The sequence below is a fragment of the Camelus ferus genome, chromosome 14, assembly GCF_009834535.1.
Source record: "Camelus ferus isolate YT-003-E chromosome 14, BCGSAC_Cfer_1.0, whole genome shotgun sequence".
Taxonomy (NCBI): Eukaryota; Metazoa; Chordata; class Mammalia; order Artiodactyla; family Camelidae; genus Camelus; species Camelus ferus.
The window spans coordinates 38,285,414-38,310,764 of NC_045709.1; the positions used below are offsets into that span (position 1 = coordinate 38,285,414).

Genomic DNA, 25,351 nt, shown 5'->3' on the forward strand with positions numbered 1-25,351 from the left:
CATTCCCAACCTTCTCATGTAAGGTGTTCATGAGTGATTTCCTCTTTATTTTCTTTGTTTTATGGTTGTAATCAAATTCACAACATGAAGTATCATTAATCACATAGGTAATGATACTCCCACCATGATTTATGGAAAAGGCTAAAGCAATTCTGACATCTGACAATAGTTAGTCATTTTATCTCGTCCCTATGGACATGCCATTCTATTCCATTAACTTCAGTAGTTTTGTGAATTTCAATAGTGCTTGCATACAGTATTTAAACATTCTCATGTCATAAGGACAATAATAATTTGATTTCGGGAAAATAAAATCATAGGAAAAGGGTTTGTCTTCCTTTCTGGAGATCCCACAAGGAAATTCAGAAAACATATTTGCATGTATTATGAGGTGTAATGCAATCACATTATATTAGCACACATCAGACTTATGAATAGGGTCTGAGTTTGATCAACCATGCCACTTCATGGGGATTAAAATTGTCACCGTGTAAGTCCAAAGGACTGACTAACACTGAGAACATAAACAAATCACATACCTGTGCTAAAATACATTAAAATTTAAAAATTCTTACCTTTGATTCCATGTCAGCTGAAGATTTTAGGAAGGAAAATATAGCACTTAAGGCATTTTATAGACAAGTCTATTAGAATAACTCATCCTGAATATAAAGAATTTGATTAAGAATATGATTTGGCAAGCTTTACTCAGTGAATCAGGAATAAACTTTAAACTCTATGGAGTTTTCAAAAGGTAATAAAATTTATAGTAGAGACTAGTAAAATGAAAATGAACTGATTGTTTTACATTATTTATAAATGCAATGGTTCCTTTCCTACTGTGGCGCTGGGACCTTGTACACATCAGCACCACTTACCAAGAAGAGGAAGAGTATTACGTAAGGCAAGAGAACAGAAAAACAAGATATCATATAACCTACTAGAATTATAGTCCAGAAGACTGATTGCATTTTTTAAATAATTCACACCATTGAAGTAGTTTATTCTTGAACTATGTTTTGGGTTCTAGATATAACTTCTTTTCATCATTAATTACAAAGTCAAAGAGGCAATAAACAACAGAACATGGTTCATATTGCTTCTTCGAGATTTCTCCAAAAGCATTTCAAGTGGATTTTAAAGTAGAACTTGAATCCCTTGAATTCTTTATTTATGTTACCTGCACAACATTAAAACGTGATAAAGTGCTAAGATTAGGAACATAAGTTTTTGCACCAAAGTAAGCCCTAATAATAAGCACAGAAGCAGTTCACTTCTGGGAGTGATACGAACCAAGAGGCGAGAGGGTGAACTACCGGTCTGGGTTGGGAACTGGATCACAGTCATCTGGAAGATCCAACAGAGAAAAAATACAATTTTGAAGTCGACACTCAGGGAACAATGAAAGTGCAAGTAACGGGAGCACAGCCTGTCCTCATGTTCAATCAATAATAGAAGCATGTGTAGAAGAATCGAGAGTTTGTGACAGAGAAATCCCTTGCCAGTGTTACTCAGTTACTAATTGGCCAAAGAGACTGACAAATCAGAAAGATTTCCCCTTTAAGTTCACCCTGCAGGACTCCCTGTTAGGAAGAACCAATGGTATTTATTTTAGAAATATTGCACCATGACTCATTAAGTCCGGGAATTTTCCAGTAGAAATCGTGAAATTATTTGGCATATTTGTTTTGGCTTTAATTATCTAATTGTCTAGAACAAAACTTTAAAGATGCTTTGGAGGGTGTGTAAATAGAGAAGACTAGGAGTGTGATGGCTACTGAACTTTAATTTTTTAAAGACGGAATTCTCCTTTCCAAAAGGACCAGTCCTCATTGTCCTTTGCTTAACAGGTTAGGACCTGGTTTTAATTGAAAAAGCAGTGGGGTTCAGCCCCGTGTGTACTTTACATGAAGCCTAGAAAGCACATGTTTCCAAACAGAATTGTGCCTATACTTAAAAACATTAGAAAAGAACAAAAACCTAGATGACTGTCCTGTGTTTTCCTTTGCACAAGTCTATTGCAGTGCGTCACGAGGATAGAGGACGGAGAAGGAAAGCTTGTTCCTCAAAGCAATGGACCATCCCGTAATTAGGGCCATCGCATTCATAACAGACGGTTTTTAAAATTGATATTGCTATTGTAGGTTTGTATATTTGACTACTTTGGAGTATATTTTATTTGTTTCATTTTTACATAAAACATTAAAGTCGTCTAACATTTTTAATTCTGAGAAGTCCATTTTTGTTTATCAAATGCATTTTTTATCTTTCTATGTCACATAACCATTCTTCTGGCCCAATTCTCATCATCCCTACTCTGCAGATGAGATAACAGAGGCTCAGTAAGTCAGAAAATTTTACTGGGTAACAAGTGGCAGAAGAATAACATCCCCTGCTCATTCTCCACTCTCTATACACAAAAGTCAATTGACTGTGTGATTTGATATATAAAACCACCTGCACATTGATTTAACAAACTGCAGAGTAAATATGAATAACATGCATTATGAAACTTTATTATACAATTAAATTTTAAATATCATTCTTTTAAGTTAGCAAAAGACTCTTCCAATGTTCCTGAGATATACTTGAAAAGTTAGTCAGTGGAAAGTTTTGCATAAAATTAGCAACCGATCTTCTTAAGAGTATTTACTTCTTTCTACTACAGAGAGCTCGAAACTCATTCTTGAACACTCCCAGCTGACTTCATTTGTGATCACTTTCAGCCTAACTTCCTCCCAACTGTTAGATGGCACTGTGCCTTCTAACAAGGTGCTATGCCAATTTTTCTAGGACACACATGCCGATCAAATGTGGGATTTAATAGAGAACAGTATTAAACGCCATCTCTCCAGCAGGGCACCCGTTATCTCTGGCAGCGATACCCATTAACCACAAATATATCTTGAGTGCTAAAATTAAAATTACGAATTGTGGATGAAAATGCAGCATGGGAGATGTAGGGGCTTGAATCTGCCCAATGGACAGGTTCAAATCCAGGAGGCCCACGGAAACCCATTAAGTACATAGGTGTTTTACTGCTCAACAGGGTCTTTGGAATTTGAAGTGGTTTATGAAGAGAGTAACAAACTGGTATTGTAAGAATAAACTGTGTTACTTCCAAATTAGAGATGAGCCCAATTATAAGGGAGACAAGACAGAAGTAGTAGACAGAGTCCAAAGCCACATTCAAAATCTCTTAGGGACATGCCCAACAAGGTGGTGTGGCTACAACTTTCAAATCAATTGCTAGTGAATTACTTGACCAGCTTTCCCCACAGCTCTAATCATCCAGATGTGCAGTCCTGGGTATATACCTTAGTTCCTGGGTCATATGTTTATGACCTAAATAATTGCCACATTTAGAATTTCACTCCCGTAAAACATTTTGCCTAGTCTAACCTGCTCATTTAACCAAGGAGGAAAGAGATGAAGTAATTCAGACAACTAATTAGGGTCAAAGTAAGAATTCAGTCCCAGCTATGTCCTGTTATCTAGTGAGTTCTGATTACACCAAGCTTCTCCTCACTTCACTTTTCCCCTATGTTATTCTTACTATGTTTATAGTTTTACATGTATTCATAGTATACACATATATAATAACACGAATAAAATATTCCTAATAATAGTCACATCTACTTTGTGCCTAATCAATAAATATTTACTAATCATTTATGCAGTTTTATTTTCTCAATAATTAAACAATGAATTTTCACATCTCCATTACAATGTATGCCCCTGATGTTACTAAACCCACGACAGGCAAAATAAAATGCGCTAAGGCATTTAATAAAAGGCTCTGAGGGTCTCCATGGGGTAGGCTTGTATCAGTGGACACCTGCATTCTTAGGACCCATGCATACCACTGCCTTAGCACTTACTGCCCTCTACTATTCATCGGTCTGGTACCCACTCTGGAATGGGATTTCTCTTAGGGAAAGGCTAGGTCTCAGTCATCATTGTACCCATTGCACCTGCCCAAGTGTTTGTGCTCAAGAAATGTTTGCTGAATGAAGGGATGAATAAATGCATGAGCTGGTACATCCCAGCGATGGCTAAAACAACCCTGGGCTAACCCTCCTGATTATCTTTTTCATGCCTGGTTTGTGTTCAAAGGTTTCTCTGAGGAACTAAAGCATGTGAATAAGAACTTTCTTTCGATCCTTCATTCATGACAACAGCATTTTTTTTTTCTCATGGGCCTGAACTATCAAAGCCTCTCAGAGGAAATTATTTTAATTACAGAAATCAGAACAGCTTAATTTTAAGTGTGCAATTTTGTGAGCACTTCACAAAAGAGATGAGTGGCTTTTCCCTTCATTTCTTTCCTTTCTCTTTAATAATTCTTATAACTCCCAGGAAAAAAGATATTCCCACGATTTCAGCATTCTGGCACATCTTTTTCTTCTATTTAACTGCACTTAAGGAAATCCACAGTGTTGATGCTTGAAGACTGTGATACCACACTTCTCTCCACCAATAATTCACTGAACTAACTTATGATCATGGAGTCAATCAGCTTCTAGATAGATGAGTTCCAAGACATGAAGGGAAAATAGGAGAGAAATACTAGTTGCTCCAGTAACTGTGGAAACCATGTAGATATCTATATCTACATACAGCTAGATGATACAGATATTCTGGCAATCTGGAATACAAATGAAGATTCATTACCCTGCAACAGACCTCAAGTACTACATCATTTAGGTGATAGCTGAGGGAATGCATGGCTTCTCAGCCTACATTCCGTCATTAATCTTTCAGCTGTCTACAAAGTCTTTCCACCTGGATGTCCCAACAGGCATAAAAAGGAGCTACAGTTCTCTCGGGTAACCACGGGCACTGAGTATTTAATTTTTTTTTTTTAGGAGGAGGGGGTGGCAGAATTCTAGAAGGACCTGTATATTACATCCTCTTCTAAAACCATCAGAAATTCACAGCACTATTAACAATGAAGTGGGAGATGTTATGACATATGGGTATTGCCCCTCCCCACCATTCTAACTACAATAAGACTCAAAGAATGAAAAAACATAACAGAATAGCAGTAAGGATATTTACTCAATGTCTACCAAACCCAAATTGTAGTACTGCTTGCTCTGAGGAATATTAAAGATGGAAGTCATGTTCCTTTTTTAAATACTAAGTTATGATCTTCAGGCTGATGGGAACCATCGCACTGTGTCGTGGAAACTCCAAAGCAACATATATAGAACTCTACACGAACATGGCAAAAGCTCAGTATGGATGTTCCAAAAAAGAAGCTGAGTTAAAAAATTTATTAGGCTGAAAGGAGGTTCCCGGAGACACCAGAAGTGGCGAGTAGGTTTTAGCAAGGTTTTAGCAAGACTTGAATGAGGTAGGAGAGATGACTTGATGGGAAGAGGAGAGGAAGGCATGATGGGTGAGCAAAATGGCAGAGACACTGTCACCAAAACTTTCATGTGGGGCAAGGCTTGAATACGTTTGCTTAAATAAAACTGGGTATTGAGTTGGGACTAATGATACAGGGCAACGAGGTGAACAAGAGATTGACGGCTGGCCTGCCAACCTCAGACTTGTCAATCTCTTATGGATCGGGGTCTGGCATTCCAGTCTAGACCCAGTGGAGAGCTGAGCACTCAGTAAACATTCCAGATTGCTGGAGTGATTGATAATACATTGCTGGTATTGATGAACTGGACAGTGACTTTATCAAAATGGCACGTGATGAAATGTTCTTAGGATTCCTAAAAGAAGGTACAGAGCTGAAAGCCTGGGGAAGTTGCCTCAAGTGAGCAATAACCTACACTTGATAAGATCAGAGTTTAGATTTTAGAGGAAACGGGCAACAGAAAGGGAGAAATATAAACAGGAAGCAACAGAGAAAGAAAATGATCCATAATCAAGCTACAAAGTCCTGCTCCAAATTAGTAAGCTCAGTTTTCAATACATTGGTTTGTAGGGTCGCTGAATATCAAAAAAATGCAACTGTAAACATTGGAATGACGACAAAAAATTTGAGGCTGCAGACTGACAGAAATTATCCAGGAACTTTCTCTCTACTGGAAATACTGACACACTTGTAGCCTCTCAAACAGATTTTTGACTCAGCAGTGAAAAGCAGAGAGAAAAATGACACTATGTAGCTAAAATTACAGGATGCTGACATTAAATTGCCTGCCCCCCCAAAATTGAGTCAAAGTTTTGTTCAAAAAGCTGCTAACCTAATATTCTGGGCTCTCTTGAAGAAAATGATTTTAAATCTCACAATAAATCAGTTTACATATTCTAAATTAATTTAACAAATAGAATTATAAAATAAGTCGAAAGTCAGCTCCCTAGCAGTACGGTATTACGAGCCTGGGGGAAACGGCGTGGATCCAGAACATGGCGGCTTCCACAGAGCCAGCTGCCCGTGACATATTGATCTGATCCTCTGTACCACAAAGGGAAACCCATTAACAAATCAGCCTGCAGAGCAGCGATCATAAAGTATCAATTCCATAATAGGAATTATTGAACAGGATCCCTCTCTTGATAAGCTCTTCCCTGACAGTGACAGACCTTTCAAGAAGATGAATGTCAGCTTCGCCAAAGCCTGATGCATCACTTTATGCGTCCAAATAGTAATTCACTAAAACTGTAACTTCCCAATTTCTTTCAAAAACTATATGCTGAATTGTTTTATGAGAAATCGAAGAGAACCGATACTTCGGGGACTTTCATCTGAAAATCACCGTCTTTACCAAAAAAGAATGTGTGGAAATACCCTCAATCTATCTGAACATAAATTAGTCTTGTGGTTTTGAGTCATGTAATCCAGCAGTGGGCCACTTTTATGAGTGTTGGGGCCCCTTTTCAAGAATTAAATATCTGAGAAGCCCCTGTGATGACAGTTGGGCATGTATTTATTTTGTTTACTACTGATGCTGTCACTCACAGATGCTTGCCAATTCCTTAATTGTCTCATTCACCTCCCCAGGGCAGACTGAAAACCACAGATTAATTCACCCTTGGTGATACACAGTCTCCTCAATGCGTTTCACACTTGGGGACACCGGCAGAGCCTCCTACAGAGCCAGCCTTTGAGGGACTGAGAAGAACAAATCTCTCAATAAAATGTCTGTGCTACTTATGTCAGAGTTCCAGTCAGGGACCAAAATGCATTATGAAAAGACAATATTTCTCTATTTTCCTCACAACCAGAGGAAGTGTATGAATAATCCACCACAAGGGTTCAGACTTCCTGGTGTGAATTCCTAACATTCTCTGCCTTAAATAGGAGGATCAGGCATGGAAATGACACATATGCCTTGTCCAGGACATCAGCCACCAGCCACCAGCCACGTGAGGCTCCTGAGCCTGTGAAATACGATGGGACCCAAACTGAGATCTGCAACTGTGCAGAATAACGCACCAAAATTTGAGGACTTCATGCAAAAAATTAAAATATCTCCGTAATAATTTTTGTATTGATTACATTTTAAATGGCAGCGTTTTGGATACACTGGGTTAACAATTTACTGTTAAAATTGGTTTCACCTGTTTCTTTTTATGTGCTTATAGAAAATTCTGAATTACATGTATGATTCTCATCATATTCCTATTGCCTAACACGGCCATAGACCAAGGAGTTTTCCACCAGGCTGCTGGATTCAGACAAAAGCCTTGATGCTGGGAGAGGCAGTGTGGATTTACAGCAGAGGTTCCCTGTCATTCAACGCCAAGTTTCTTATCTCCTAAATGCAATAATAATAACCGTACCTATCTCACAGATTTAATGTCAGGATTAAACAACAGTGGGTGAGAAGTACTGAGTATGGTGGCTGACAAGTACCCAGTAACCGTTAGCTTCCATTTACATCAGACAGGAGGAGAATTTGATAACAGTGAGGATGCTACGATGACCCTGACTGGAAAAAGTCCAGGCCTGTGCTTGCTAAGGTCCATTTCGGCAGAAGTAAACCCAGCCGGGTATACGATCCGAACGTTCTTGAAGACATTAAAGGAGGGGATTCTTTCCTGATCTCAATATCAGGAATCATGGAGTTTTGTTTTCTTTTTTCTCAGCTATTGGTTTACTTTTACTTGATTAAAGAATAAAGTTTAGCTTATAGTGTTAGCTAACAGAAAGCTCAAAAGGTTTGCAAATTCAAACGCAAAGGAGGCAATAACCATGGGTGAAGCTCATTGACTGTATTTTTAAAACATAGTTACTATTTGCACATTAACTATGCAGAATATTTTATATGTCCCCCCAAAATAAAATAAGCTTCCTACTATTTTTGTCTTTAAACACGGCCCTATTGTCTTTCATTTATTTTACTTTTACTAAAGACACAGGTACAGCGAAGCATTTCTCAATTGTGAGAAAAAGAGCCAAACATTGTGATCTTTGGCAACCAATCATGGCTTCAGAATCAGGCCATTCCAGGAGTGATGATCAGACCCGTGTCAAACCAGAATACACATTCTCAACCTAAAACAAACTCAGCCTAAATATTCTTTAGCTCCAGCCGATTTCTGCCAGGCAGAACACAGGCCCAGGTCGGTCATATTTTCAGAAACTGTAGAAATCCACAATTTATGTTGATCCTCTCCATTTTGAAACATTATGTGAAATCTTAAAGAAGTTATGCTGAATAAAACATGTCTGTGGGTCCGTTAGGACCAAGGTCCACCAGATTGCAATCTAGCTTAGATGGAGAATTTTCTGGCCCAGTGGGAAGTACTGACCAGGGAGCTCTGATAAACATTTTTCCATCAGCCTCATTCCTACCTCCACTTTATGCCTACACCTTTTTTCCCCTTTTAAAAGAAAACTGCTTCTAATTCATGTAACTAACTGTCTGGAGTATAAATAATCAAGAAATTGCAATAGTTAAATACATGATAAAGAAGTCATGAAGCTCCCAGGGATGCTGGCACTGAGAGCAAAATGAGTTAAACCAAACACCCGCACAATCATGCACACACACATAAATTACTTAAGACACCCGTTCCTCTCTTAGTGAAAATGTCCAGGGGTGACTGTGAAATAGCCCCAGATACACTGGCAGCAAGCAAATCCTTCAGGTTGCAAAATAAATCTTTAAAAATCAGAGGTTTTTTGTTTTTTTTTAAATGCTATTTGATGTTGAAAAACAAAGTGAAAAATATAGAATCCAATATTAAGTATCTCCGTGATTTAACAACATGTAATATAAAAAAAAATATATTAGAGATACAAAAACACTAGAAATGCAAACTTTTGACATTGGTTCCCTCTGGGCAGTAGGAATTTAGGATCATTTTCTTTTTTTCCACTCTTCTGCATTTCCTGCATTTTTTTTTCTTTTGGGATGAGCACATGCTGATGTTATAGTTGGAAAAGAATATGTGAAAACGCATAAAATTATTTTTCTCACTACCACCACCACAACCACTTAAGCTAGAGTAACAGTTTTATTTGACCCCTCTTGGTAACTTGAAGGGAAAAAAAAATGCTCATTTGGCTTGAGTGATTCATAAGAGCATCTTATTTTCCCAATTCCTTTTGTCACATAATCACAAAACAAGGGACAAACTATACATTGATCAGGAGGGAGACCTGGGACAGCTGAGAGTCAAAGGTTTTATAATTTATTAAACAATTGGTCTATGAGACTATCTATGAAAAGAAAGCTATCACTTTCACACTCAAAAACAAACAAACAAACAAAACAAAAAAATAAGAAAGACTTTCAATCTGGAGTCTCTCTGCTATCCGAGCCAAAATGTCATACTTATTTCTCCATCCCAAAATAGGCATCTCATATCTTACGGAAATAGTGACATAAATATTTTATACATATAGTTATCTTCTGTCCACAAATGCTGCAGAATATCCTAAGGTTCGTCTTTTCAATAAAATACTGTATTGCAAGCACACTTAAATTCTCCTTGGCTCAGTCTCTAATTTAAGCAACAGAACCCTAAGAAGAAAGGACTTCCACAGAGCGCTTGCAACTAGGTTATTTTTCAAAGCACGATCAAATCTTACATCTCTTACTAAATATTGTCCATTTTCATTGAAAAACAGTGAAATAAGTGTTGTCTTACATCTAGATGTATTTTCAGCAAAAGAATGCATTTTCAGAAAGCCAAGAACAAAGGAGGAAAGTTTTAACACCCATTATTTATAAATTGATACATTTCTTTATGGAGAAACTCAGATTTATACCTACTATGAGAATGAAGTGCAATGATAATGCTTCGATAATTAATATATTTCAGAAAGTATAAAATGTTGAATGGATGAACTTCTTGGATTGCCGAAATCCTCTACAAAATGAACACAGAAAAGTGTGCCTTCCTCACTTCTTAAGACATTATGAACAGAAGAGGATTAAATTTCCATACACAATCCTGCTATCTGCTGAGTATTAAATATGACAGTGGTATTTTTGACATGCAGCATATTCCCGCAAGGTCGAAAATGAATTTTTAAGAATGTGTTTACGCCAGCCACTTAAGTGTCAGCTGATGTCCACTTGGCGCCTCTATTGATTAAGGATACAGTTTTACTTACATCTGAATGTCAGAGTTACCATTATCCTATTACTGACACTCTGAACTGTCCATTTTCAGTCTGGGCTATCCAATTTAGATACAAGAAAATGCAGAGTTTCGAGACTGTGTGGGATAATTGCTATTTTCTAAGTATCTCGGATTGATCCATTGTGTTCACGCTGAATCAGTCATCAAGATGAAGAGGTATGCTGCATACACACGAAGGGGAATAACCCTGGCTTGTAATCACAAAGATAACAATGGAGAAAATCTATGGTATATAATAATATACCCCCCATCTCTCTTACAATCAAATATCTGTATGACCTAATACCTCAATTTAAAAAAAAAATACCAGTGTGTCATCCTCCCTCCATAGGTCCTACTTCACTGTGTCAGCACTATTAATGCAATATATCTGTCAAGCTTTATTAAAATTATTTTTGATGTGTATCTTGGCTCATAAACCTCTCCAGTGCACTGATATTGCCTCAGGGAATGTCCTTGTAACATTGAATCTCTGAAGATGGGACAATAAAAGAAAAACCCTCCAAACTTTCAAGCTCGACTATGATATCACACAGCCCGCACGGTCTCCTGTCAGCCCTGGGAACGTGCTTTGGCACGTGTGAATAACAACAGCAGGATTATTGTTCAAACCTCATTCCACAGAACCCGCTGGTAGGAAAAGCAGAAGTGCACTCAGAGATAAACATCTGAGAACAGAGTCGGCGTTGACACTGGGATAAACTGTCAGGTCCGTTCTTTACGAAGCCATTTGAGAAGCAGCGTTCTTGGAGTTACAGACTAGAGTTTTATTCTTGGGCTTTTTGTTTTTGGTTTGTATTGTACCTTAATTGGCACATTTCACCAGTGGATGTTCCCTATTAGTAACAAAGACATCTGCTTGTCACCTCCGTCTTTCACAGCCCCAGAGGAGCTTCCTGTACTTGTGGGACACAGGCAAACAGCAGACATGCCAATCAAAATGGGTTTACGAGAGCCCATCATGGCTGCAGACATAGAGAAAGCACACCAGGGGAAGAGGGGGTTAGGGCAGGAAGGCAGAAAGAGGGGTGAAGGGAGGATGAATGCAGAAAGAGAAAGCCCAAACACTCCAGCAGAATCAATCAGTACGTGTTCATTATTCTAATCTTCTTAATATTGTTGTAGAACAGTACCTTTCAAACTCTTTGAGGCTCAAATGATCTGCACAGGCTTTGGCTGCCTGTTTGATTTTCCCCAGGATGTCATGACCGGATATCTGATCCTATAGAGCATAACCAAAACGCCCCTCACAACAAGGAGACGCACCAGGCAAGTTCAACAACATTTCAGAGTCCACTGGTGGTGTCGTGGATGTTGGGGCAATGTGAAATTGCTATCAAGATTTTTTAAAATGCCTTCAATTTTGGTACTTACTGCAGAACTGTAACAGCCTACTCACAGATGGCCTCTAGTCCAGGGGCCATGCTTTGATCAGCCTATTCTAGAAAGTGTAGGGGCAGAAGAGTTAACTTCGCAACCAATTAAAACTACTCAAGTCAATATCATATGATCCAGCAATCCTACTCCTGGACATTTATCCAGAGGGAACTCTAAATCAAAAAGATACATGCACCCCAATGTTCACAGCAGCACTATTTACAATAGCCAAGACACAGAAGAAACCTAAATGTCCATCAACAGATGACTGGATGACAAAGTTGTGGTATAGTTATACTATGGAATATTACTCAGCCATAAAAAAGAATAAAATAATGCCATTTGCAGCAACGTGGATGGACCTAGAGATCGTCATTCTAAGTGAAGTTAAGCCAGAGAGAGAGAGAAAAATATCACATAATATCACTCATATGTGGAATCTAAAAAGAAGAAAAGACGACACTAATGAACTCAGCTACAGAACAGAAACAGACTCACAGACATAGTAAACAATCTGATGGTTACTGGGTGAAAGGGAGTGGGAATGGATGCATTTGGGAGTTACAGATTTGCAAATGTTAGCCACTAATTTAAAAATAGATTTTAAAAACCCCAATATCTTCTGTATAGCACAGGGAACTATATTCAGTATCTTATAGTAACCTATAATGAAAAAGAATATGAAACAAATATATGTATGTATATGCATGACTGGGACATTGTGCTGTATAACAGAAATTGACACATTGTACCTGACTGTACTTCAATTTAAAAAAAAACACTCAAGTCAATCAACACTTGCTACAGTTAGTTACATCCTAAAGGCCCAATTAAAGGTCTGTTTTTTCTGCCCCTCCTGTTAGACTATCTGCAACATCGGATGCTCTTGATTACCCTGCTTCTTGAGAGCCTCTCTCCCTTTACTTTCAGGACAATATGCTTTTCTAGTTCTTATCATTTGTCTTCCTTTTCTGTATCCTCTTTAAATATTTATACTCCCTGATGTTTCACCTGATCCTGTTCTCATCATCTTTTGCCAACACATTTATATGTTGGTGATTCTCAAGCCAGTCAGCAGGCAGACAACTGTTGTGAAATGGGAACAGTGTGCCAGGAACTGTGTGTGATGCTGGGGATAAAGTCAGAGAAGACATACTGTATTTACACCCTGCTGGTTGGTTGGTTTGCTTCTCCAGATGCACTCTCCACTGTTTCACCTGCTCCGACTCAGATCTCATCACCACTCACCTGGGCAGTGACAAGCGTTTCCAACCCTGCATCCACCATCGCTGTCCCCCACTCCATGAACCATCTTCATGAGCCATCTTCCATAAGAAAAAATCTGACCACATATTCATCTTTTGAAAAATCTTAGCTGTCCCCTCTTGCCTATGCAAGATCCTTCAAATTCCTTAACTTAAAATATAAACCCTAAATAATATGACCCAGATCTACCTCCTAGCTTCATTTCCACAAAAATATGACCTTTCTTTCACGATTCGTGCCTTTGAACCTGCTGGGCCCCTGGCAGGGAAGCCCTAGGCCTTCTCTCCCTCTGTAAAACCGTATTCATTCTGTAAGTCCAAGTAGAACCTGCTCAAAGGTGCCTTTTCCAGTTTCCCAAGGCAGAGGGGAGCAAGTGTTTCTCTTGATTCACCAGCATTCCACCCCCACCTCCACCTTTATCCTGATTCTTTGTGCCACACTTGAACTTTCACCCCTCTATCTCTTTTGGATAGACCGTGATTTTCTCAGAAACAATGCTATTGATTGTTATTTCTGGTTTCTTACAGAACAATGCCCAGTGCACAGAAGGTGCTCAGCAAAGTAGTGGGATGCTTCTAAGCATAGAAAGGTTAATTTTTAATTATGCAGGCAAAACAGGCATGCACAAAATCATTAGTGAAATAGACAGTTTTTATGCAAGGTTTCCCTTTAGGTTTCCAGTCTTACACTTCATGCCTCAGGAATATCATGTGCTTGCAGCTCCCTGCACACATCTGTGGTTTTCTGCTGTGCTTTTCCTGAGTGGTCGCCTCTGCCTGCCACACCCTTCACTATGCTAGGTGCCCTCATCATCTGTCTCAATGCCCGTGCATCCCTCAACACGTGGTTCAGGCTTCTACACCCATGAATGTCTCCTCGTGCCCCAAGATTCAGCCAGGTGCCTTCCCTCTCTGTTTCCAAAACACTTAGTGCAGAATTCTCTCATTATATTGACATCATTTGTTGCTGTCTCTCTCCCAATTAGCACTTGCAAGTACTTTAACTTGCTTCGTCTTTGTATCTTAAGAACTTACCAACAGTACCTGATGCATAAAACACACAGAACAAATGCTTATTGATGATCCAGAGCTAAATTGCCTCAATGACGCTACTTTTATGAGAGTCCATATTTAGATCGAATGAATGTTATTATAACCACCCCACCTCAGACTGTAGGGGAGAGGAAGACCTGTTAGGTATGGTCAGAACTGTGGTTCCCAAACTTTTTCTAGCTATGTTGCATTGACATAGAGTTAAGGGACCCCTTAACTACTTTTAACATGAATAAAACTTCAAAATTGGATTCAATGGGGAGAAATGTGCTCGTTTTAATGGAATGCCAGAAGACAGCATGAATCTAAAATAAAGTAGCCTAACTCAGGCATAGGTTATTGGAAACAGACACAGGGAACAAAAAGAACAACAAAAAAAAGAACACACAAGTAGCTTTTAATGAATCGGAAATAAATGGCTTCACTCTTCCCAATTTTCACTCTCTTAACTCAACCATTTTCCAAACTTACACATCAAAGCTAGGCATTTTGTAAGAGAACTTAAAATTGATAAGAAAGATTTTACTTGTTTTTGTGAAAATAACCAAATTGTTTCCATCAAAATGGGACCTTGTCTCTTACTTCTCTGGACTCCTCTATAGAACGTCACATGCTGTTCTTTAGGGGAGATGTTTTTTCTTCTAACACCTAGACTTCCTCATACTCCTGTGATTCTCAGTGCTTATCACAGCACCTGGACCATGGTAAAATTCATACATTTTCAATGAATTACATTAATAAGCTATTTTTGTTGTTTTGGTTCCTAGTACTAATGCCATTTTGTTACTATTTTTTTAAATCATGAAATTATTTATTGATTGATTGCAAAGTACTTTCTAAATATAGTATAATGCCTACACCATCATCATAAAACAGTAAGCATATATTATTTATGCTGACTTAAAAGTTTTAAACATAGAAGCATTATTGATAATTTCAAAATGCTTACCTACTCTTCCTAACATTGTATATGACCGAACTAACCTACATTGAATCATCATCAATTACAGAAGAGAATGCACTGACCACAGAAGAACTAAAAAAGCTTTCATTCACCTAAGGCCTCTTTGTGGTCCTTTTTGTTTCTGGATGACTCTGAAAAAAATTAACTCCAATCAAAAGATCACCACAGAAGGAGCAAAACAAATCATTCAGGTGACAGGTACAAAAGGTGGTCTTACTTTATATCTTCAATTTTATCTCAAAAGCAAACAGCTAAATGGAATGCCATTTCTCTTGTAAACACTATTCACAACAAATCATTCAGAATGGTTTCCCATTATGATCAGAGAACGTTCTGAATGGCTGTCTTTCATAGCCTTCATTTCACCAAATTTGATGATAAATTTTTTTCAGCCTTATAATCCTATCAACCACATTTATTGAAAATTGACTCTCTGTTTACTGCTTTCTAGGCACACATTGTTAAAGTAAGACTGTTTATTCGGGTGCATGGACCAGTTAAGAGGCCTTCCATGCAAAAATATCATTCTGGGGAGCAGACATAGGCAGGTGTCTATTGATAAAAACATTCTAGTTCACTAAAGCCAGACTTTCAAAGTCATGACCCACAAGGAAGAAAGAATTCAGATAGACAGGAAAATAGATAGATTAAAAAAAATAAATAGATACACAGAGATAAATAACAGTATTTGGCAGGAGTTCAAGTTCTATGGATTCCAATTCCATTACCTACCTAATTTGTCTGGAGTGAATCAATGAAATGACTTTCATAGTTGAAGTGGTTTCCACTGACATAATTTACAGCTTTTCCCCCAGAGAAGTCGCTTTTATTAAAACAAAAAGATATGAAAGTCATGTCTTCTTTGTTTAAATGGCATCAAGATGGACCAGTGAAGACACTAGAGTTGTCTGCGTTCATGATGAATAACTGGAGTTCAGTCTAGGCAGATAACTGTTAATATCTTTCTACGCCACCTTCTTTCTGTTCTTCACAGTCTGACAATCCTCAGAGCGACTGCTTGGCATCCATGTTCCCACTCACGAATGGGTACTTGGAAAGGGGTGCGAATGGTGCTTTAGAAAAGGGGACCATGCTAAAAAAAACAGCCTGGAGCCCTTTTCTCAAGACACTTTATTATCAAAATGTATTTTTATGTCCATTTTAGAGCTTTGCCCTTCCATGCCTACTTGGTATCATTTAGCACAAGATGGAAAATGGAAAGGGAATGGTCAAATCCATGAACAAATCCAGTAAGGCTGATAAACCACTGAGGGTAGCTCAGAGATGGAAAGAATCACAGGTGAACAATGGTAAAGTCTCCCCCTACTTTAACCGCTTTCATTAAAAACATCTTACACGCATGCGCACACATAGCCTAGAGCTGAAGAAACAGTACGTTCTTGACAACGGTGGGACCCTTGAACATCCCTCCTTTATGAAACCTCCAAACCGAGTCCCCAGAGGTAATCACCATCTGATGTTTGTGTTTATCATCTTAAAGTTTTCTTCAGTTTTATCACATATCTTTTAATTCCTCAATGACGTATTGCTTAGTTTTGCATTTTTTAAACTTTATATACATGATATGTGTTCTGTGGTTATTTGACTTTTTTTTTTTTTTGCTCAAAATGAGGTTTCTGTGATTCATCTACATGTGGCTATTGTGCACTTATTTTTAACGCTCCATAGGGTTTCATGGTGTAACGAGATCACCATTTATGCAGATGGGACATTGGTGACATTGCTACTTTTTATGTTATTGTAAACAATGCTGGTATGAATCCTTCACAATTATTTGTACACATGTGAAACGGTTCCTCCAGAGTAGAGTTGTAGTTTAAGATATGCCTGTTTTCAATAGCACAGGTATTTTTAAACAGTTACCTACAATTAACTTGCTCCATCCAAAGCCTAGAAAAAGAAAATGTTTGTATCTATAAGATGGCAAGAATAAGTTTTTTAAAATACTTATGTTGACATCTACAAATTAGTCCTCCACTTTTCTGGTAGGGAAAATTCCCCAAATGTTGTATCAAAACATTTGTGTCAAACTGCTGTGTTTTGCCAAAGAGATAAAATTTCCAGTCAAAACAATTAATTAGAAGCTATTAATGATGCCTTTCTAGATTTAAGAAGCCACTGTAAGAGAAGGGAGAAAATGAAGGAAAAAAAAATAATTCCCCAAATCAAGATGTAGGAGATAAGGCAGTTTGTGGATCTCCATTTGGGAATTTTGCCTTGAATTCCTGAACTCTTCTGCAATCATTTCACAAACTCCAAACCACTCCATTAACTGACCACAGGGAAACCTCCGATTAATGAAGGGCTAAACTTTAAACACCATTCTTTCTTCTCCTCTTAATATATTTAGTCTTGTAATGTTTTATTCATATAACAACAAAAAAATTGGGTGGTGATGATTTTCAGCACCTAAATAGTACTAGTAGATCCGTATCTGGCTTAGTCAGCTACAGACCATCTGGTAATCATTAGGTGAGACAGTTCATTGGGAAAATACTTAAATCCCTGAGTCATAAATTATTTGAGAAAAATTACTCAGCTTGTTTTAAGCCATAGCTGTATATCCACATATCCATATTCATCTCTATTTATTTATCTCCATATATAGCCAGCCAGCCAGCCAGCCATATACTGATTAGGGCTAAAGAAATTCAGGTCAGACAAGCCACTATCTACATAGAACACTAAACATTCATGGTTACATGACCACAAACTATATCAGGAACCTATAGCAGCTGCTCTGGAAATGAAAGTTGGTCGTGAAGAAACTGGGATAAGAAAGATCTCATTGTCCAGAGTACATGTCACCTCACATTTGGTCAAAAATTAAAGGTTATACTCTACTGTGATGGTTGGTCCATGGCAACCTTCACCATGAAGAGGAGCACGTTAGATTTTGGTAGGCAAAGACCTCAGATGGAGACAGTCAGGGGAAGACAAAGGGGAGGAGCCTTTCAGGGCAGTTGTTAATGGCACCCTCTGAGAAACAGGATGGAGGGTCAGTGGAAACCTCTCCTGTGATCTTTTAGATGCTTTGATAGAAAATACTCTCTTACCTTACGGAGACCTCCCCAGACCAAAATATATGTATCTAAACATTATCCACACTCAGGCAGCATCTATATAAACAATCAGGAACGCTGTACAGATCAATCTATGCCCTGAATTTCTCATGTTTCTCAAAAGCTGGCTGTTTCATTCTTCAATAAAAGCAAAGGCTTCAATTTGAAGTCACTGTGACTAAACTTTTCTTTAAAAACAACATCAATCCCTCAAGAATATATGGAGTATATATTTATTTTTTAACATTTATCTATATTTTACAGATGATCGTATTTCCTGTTCCTATTCCACTTGGCCAATTCCTTACTAATCCAATTTTGGGGTTATATTTCCTTTGGTATCTAGAGCACTGCTGATTTAAAAAAAAATGTTTTAACATCAAAGTTATAGGCCCTTTATATTATTAAATCCCTTGTGATTATGCTCCTTTGAGTTTTCTTCCAAATAATCTTTGTTTATGCTCAAGTAAATGTTTTAAGAATTGACAATTAAAAAATGGGTTGCTATGAATTTTTCAAATAGTGCCATAAAGAAACATTTTTAACGGTATATGCATCTTTATACCAAGATGTAAATAATGAGGAGATCAAAGTGGAGAAAAAAGAAACATGGTAGGGTAGTACCAATAGTTATAAAAAAATATACAGCTCTTGGGCACAACCCTGCAATAAGAAGGTAATGTTTGGCAATAATCTTTGTACAAACATGACCTTCTTTGGGTGACATGATACCAGAGTCCTGTTATCAATTGTTTTAACTTTACATTTTAAAGGAATCATCTTTCAGTCTGCTTGTTGGACTGCCCTCATAAATGGGCAAGCCCATCTCCTAAGAGCAGTTGAGTGTCAAGGAAGAATTTAAACAAAGGCATATATCCTCTACACAGGAAATAGTCAATGTTTTAAAACAGCAGTGGAAAAAGAGCCCTTGCTTTAAAGGTTTGGAGACATCCTCAAGGAAAGGCACAGATGTGTTCTGGTGATTTATCTTTCTCATAAGCCCAATGCAACACACAGCATTGGATTACAAAGATAACGGAGAACAAAAGGAATTCTCTGCCAGAGTCTACACTTTGTATTCATTAGTTCCCCTAATCCAGTTCTACAGGTGGCAGCTAAGGGCTCCGCTTTCACTATTAAGGAATTTGGCCACTTTGACAAGGGTGATAAAAAAGAAGAGATGCCAGGTGCTGGTGTTCTGAGCAACAACTTGTCTCCACTTGCAGGTGCCATGAAGACTGTCACCTTGTGACTTCCTAGAGGATTATAACCTCTGGATGGACTGTTTCATGGGTATTTATCATCCTTAAAACTAATCAGAAATGCCAAGTGGTCATGGTTACAAGACACCTGTTTTCGCGCGTTTCCTGATAAAAGCTTCTCTGCTGAATTGCTGATAAATATTGACATTATGTTTCAAGCCACATGGAATGGCTTGAAATCTTGGTTTCTCTCACACAAAGAATTAAGCTTTGACATTCAGCTGACTTCTCTAAAAGCAAGGAACACTGTGAAAACTTTGACCTCAATTTTTTTTTTTTAAACATTTGTTTTAAAACCAGAGAAAAAGAGAAAGATCAATTAGAAAGATAGTAGATTTTCACTTACCTTGGAAACTCGATTTGCAACTTCTCTCCCCACGGTCAGCCCCTGGACGAATGTCCGTGCAGCAATGAAGGCGCGGGTCACCTGAATTTTCAACTTTCGGGGGACATCTCCAAATGGCTTCAGCTGGTCTGTGTATTTGCTCACACATTCCAGGTAGTCCTCGCTGAAGTGATACTGTGGGTTGATCAGCTGAAACATCCGTTCCAGGAGGCGAGCCCAGAAGTCGTTGAGCATCTCCTCCAGATTCACGTTGCCCCCCGTGTAGTATCTTTTCAGCTCTGTGAAGAGGTCCTGGAACACTTCCGAATTTTGCATGTATAACATTCCATAGGTCCGTACAAACATATCATTTAGTGACTTTTCTGCATTCTCCAGGAGCTCTCGGAAAAATTCTGCAAATAAAGCAAGAATGCAGTCATAAAATAGTAAGAATTAGAAGTCCAAAACACTGACTTACCTTAAAAATAACTGCTTCTAATGGTCATTTTCCCAGAAAAAAAAAAGTCCCCTGTGATTAAAGTATCAATGAATCTTATTGAGGATAACAATATTTTAAAATGAGATTTGATCTAGAATCTATGAAATTCTCTAAGTCAAAGAAAACAAAAGATCACGTGATTTCCATTTGCAAGAACATCCATTCACATTAGGAATTTACCATTTAAAACTCCTTCCAAGAAGCTCAATTCTTATTCCATTTATCGTAAATTTTAGAAAATTCTATGATTTCATATAAACTTAAATCAGAATACGTGGCAAAGTACTGTCGTTAACATAATAATAAATGCAGAACTGATAAAAACATTTGCTCCAGCCTATTTACAAACCTATTCTACCACTGCATTCAATTAAATTGCTTTTATTTGGAAAAGCTCATAAATGAGATATTCAAATTAATGTAATATTTGGACTCTTTGTAGTTGCTATATATAGCAATCAATTATCAGTGTTCAGAGATTCATAAAGCAATTAAATTCACTTAATACCAAAGCTATAATAGACATAATTTAGGCTGCCATAATGAGTCAGAAAGTTATGAAGTACCATGCATTACCATTATAAATAAAAACTATCATTTTATAGAACTTGTATAAAATATAGGCATTTGGGCTTTCTGGTTAAGAGATCTAATGAAAAAAAAAAAGTCTGCCAAGAAATGACCTCTTCCATCCTGCAACATCACTTGGGTGTTTCTGGGAATAGTTACAGTAGGCAAAAAGTTGGATGAAAAAAAGTCACTGGGCACGGTAGGACTCACTGACCTTCATATTAGTCTCCCTCAAGAGATAGCTCATGTGTGTATGATACATATCCATGTGTAGAAACGAGCCTGGCTAGAGCAAGCTGAAGTTTTATCCCATTTGGGGATTTGGAGAATGTAACTGGGGGTGGGAAAAGGCCAAGGGTAGATCATGCTTCTGAGTCTGTAAATCCAAGTTGCCAACAACAGCGTGATTCTGCTTTACCTCCCATAGTTCCCTTTTACTTCGGGAAGCTCCGTCTCCTCAAGGAATCCCAGTAGGAATAAAATAAAAACCTCTTCTTAGTTCTAGAACCCTGGGGGGATTTTTTGCTGACACAGAGAAGAGAAAAAGCAATGAATCTCTGCATAGATTCCATGGAAGCTACACCGAATTTCTTCTTTATCAGAAGCTGCCTGAAGAAGCACTTGATTTAGCTACTTCCGTACTGACCAATACAGCACTGAACTGTTAGAGCAGGCAGAGAGCTAGACAGGCACAGAGAGAGGGGGCCACAGGCCAAATGGCAGTAACTGGGCAAAAAGGAGGGGCCTGGGCCAAATACAGGAAATCGTATGTCAGGTAAACAACAGGGGTCCTTGGGCAGACGGAGGAAAGCAGGAACCTGGGGACTGATAAGAGATCACGCATTTTGGGGTGACAGGTGGCCTGAAGGCTGACAAAGAAAGGTAGGAAAAGGCAGTAATTTCTAGTCCAAATGTATCTTTTTGCTCATTAAGACCTCATTACAATAAAATTAGCCTTGCAGATCAGAATTACTCGTCATGAACCAACACCGTGACACTTCTGATCCAGACTAAATAAAGACAAAAATCCCTCCTACCCTCGGGAAGGCGGAGTTGGGATGAAAATCAGGGAATACAACCCCAAACTCTTCCCTCCCCAGTGAATATTCTACCCACTCATCTCTACACACTATGTAGCCAACTTGCCGCAGAAACACGGGGCAGCCGCTCACCTAAGCCTGCCTGTTCTCTCCTTGTTAGCATACTGTCTACCCCTCAGACAATCCTCACTTTACTTTCTTGACCTCTGCGTCTGGTCTGTGAATTCTGTGACAAGACCCTAATTGCCAACAGCAGAACCACTGTCTTGATAAGTAAGTTGTGTCTATAATGATAATTACTTAATACTTGTTTGCAAATAAAACCAATATGCTAAAGCTTAAAAAGGACTGTGTTCAATGTTTATCTCTTACCATGAAAGAATACTTTTTTTCCTTAAATATAGAAATTATTTTGATACAATGGCAGCAAAAACTAAGGAATCTGAAAGTCACAGCTAATAACCCCTGTATGATCTTGTATTCAAGGCACCAAATATTTCTCATTTTAACTTTTCCCAAATGTAAAATCAGGCTAGATATTATGAAGTCTCCTTAATCTTCAAGAATCTATTAAGGAAAATCAATGTTGAAGCAGATAGGGCAAAATGTTCAAAACTGTCGAAGTGTCAATTAATCAAAATATTTATATATGCTATGTGTCACTGTTATTTGTGACTTTATGAAATCAGAAACATTTCAGAATTTTTCAGAAATGTACTAGTCACTAAAATTGCCCTAACATGGAAACTATATTAAATTATTAATCCTAACACAAAGTATAAAAATATCATAGTAAAACCTTTCAGTCTTGAAACCAAGACTGCAAATAGCTTGGACTTGTTCATCTAGGTGCAGGGTGAAAGGTTTCATAGATTAGTGAAAGAAACTATGAAAGAATAGAAAAATCACTGAATTGAAAAATATTCATATAATGAGACTGGAAAGTAGATACTCATCATGAGCTCAGAACAGCCTATTCATTTATCTTCTTTTTGAGGTCAATTATTTTGTTGGACTCAGAAATTAAAGCTTAATTTATTGAATACAGAGTATGCCTTCACTGCTGAATAGTCAGTAATCAATAGTGCGGTCTGGATTTCCAAGAGCTGGGGGAAAAAAAAAAAAAAAGAAAGAAAGAAAGAAAGGAAAAAAAGGAAAAAAACCTTCTGGTCCTCATTGCTCTCCAAAGACCTGAGGTATGAATGCTTCTCTGTAGGAATGAAAATTTTATTTCTTTTTCTTTTACTGAAGGTAGAATTCCTAGGCTTTTCTTCTCCTGAACAGGATAATATGAAATATTGGGCTTATGACCATTTTGCAGCTGAATGGTTAAAATTAGATTGTCTGTTTACTATGTCTTGTGGTTTGTTTCCTTCTGCTTAAATTAGTATTCCTAATTGAATATTGAAACTAAGTTATCAAGTTGCCACAGAGCTGAAGAAACATTTTATTAGATTCCAGGCTTAAATTTGTGTCTAAGGGTGCATCATTGTCTCAAAAGTTTGCTCTTAGCTTCACTGGTCCTCAAAAGTCAAGTTATTATTCCTTGCTCAGAATCATTATATGGTTTAGTGATCTTACAGTCAAAGTTAATATTTGGTATTGAAGGATGCTAATGCATCAGGCAATTATGACAAATGTTGCTACCTTAAGGTACATTGATCTTAGATCTTATGAAAGATGGGAATCGGAGGTACTGAGGCAAAACTAATGTCCTCTCCAAAATAAGTATACTCATTTCATTTTTAGCATGCCCATAGACTTAAACTTCCACCTTTTGAAGGGTGACTCTTCGAACAAAGTATTTTATGCTTGGATGAAAATTGTGTCTCAGCAAACCAAACAAGATGGAGATTTGGAAGACAGTTATCAGACCCATTTTGCTGATGAAGTATTATGCCCAAACAGGATAGAGAACAAAATTGAAGAGCCATATAAGGAAAAACAATCCGAATCTCACCCTTTGTTTAATCGGAGACGGCAAAGCTCACACTGGATAAAGCCTTCAGTCAACAAAAATTCTCATCGGCAAAAAACAGTTTGGCGGATAAAAAGGTTTTTTTTTTTTTCCTTTTCTTCCCCAATCACTAAATATACATCAAAGGTGACTGCTTAGGGCTCAGTTACACTTCATAGATGCACAAAAGAACTTTTTCCAGCCAGCATTAGCCTCTGGGAGGATTTTATTCATCTAGAGGGGAGGTCTGGATGGTAACAGCTGTTTGCTGCGGGGCAGATGCCCCAAGTGGGAGAACAGTCTTGTAGATAAAAACCACCACTGTTCCAAAAGCAAACAGAAAGTCTGTGCGTGCACTGATGGCTTGGAGAGGCCTCTTAAGGGGCAAAAATCAACTCCTTGGAGCCAAAAGTTGCCCTAAAGATATCTGAGAAAGGCTTCCGATGAGGCCTCCAAGTGAATGGATCAAAATGAAAGGTGCACAGAGGGCCAAAGGGAGGGGCAAACAAGAGAAAGACTAGAGGCACCCTAGGAATTTGCAGTGCGTAGGAAACAGCAAAAGCTTGGCCCAGTGAAGCTGCAAATGTTGTCTCATTAATACTACCACAGGGGGATGGGCCCGGGAGACTGGGTCAAGCACTGTTTAGCACTTACCTAGAAACTGGAGCATTTTCCTATTTTATGCTCATGCTCTGCAAAACACTTCTTATTGAAGGCTCATTTAAAATGAGTGCTTCAGGATGGTGGTGTAAACCCACGTCATCACAGAACCCAGGGAATGAAAACTTTGGCCCCGCATCAGTGGAGACTGGATCTGCACACGGTTACAGAGAGCACCTGGCCCCCCAGGGGAAAGAGGTCTACTGCATTGCTTTCCCTAAACCCACGCATTTGTGCTGAGTGTATTTCTCTCCTAATTGCTTTCTTTCCACCCTCCTCTCACAAAAGCATGCTAAATCAGTTCAGTCAGCTCAGAACCCAAGCTCTGGCTAAGGAAAAACCTTAAGTTGCTGACATGGAGGGTAAATGACTCAGAAAGCTGATATCCTATAAGGGCTGTGATTCACAGACACAATAAAGCTACTGCCCTGGCCCCACCTGTGCCCTTTTCAAGATTAAGAGGAGAGTCCTTGGTTCCGTACACATCTGTCAGCTCTCAAGTACACCTTTTGAGATGACTTCCCCTTTAACCGTCTCATTACTCACATCATAACCTGATATGAACACCAGGGAAACGCTGAGCTAATGAGAAACACCGATGGAGGCAGAACCACAGCGCCATTTACTGGCTTACGTTTGACTTTGAGGGCTAGAACACTTGGTCCCTAAATGGCCCATCTCTTCCCACTCCCCAGAGAGTGAGACTCTAGAAGAAGACTGGAGCTGCTCAGAGAGT

General features: G+C 38.3%; 1 protein-coding gene across 1 annotated transcript in view; it reads right to left on the bottom strand.

The window, feature by feature from the left end:
- GPC6 (glypican 6) overlaps positions 1-25,351 on the bottom strand; it is a 971,667-nt gene that overhangs the window by 475,772 nt on the left and 470,544 nt on the right. The window contains exon 3 of the mRNA XM_032496783.1: positions 19,911-20,302. Coding sequence (XP_032352674.1) covers positions 19,911-20,302 — 392 coding nt within the window. The remainder of the gene's footprint in view (positions 1-19,910; positions 20,303-25,351) is intronic.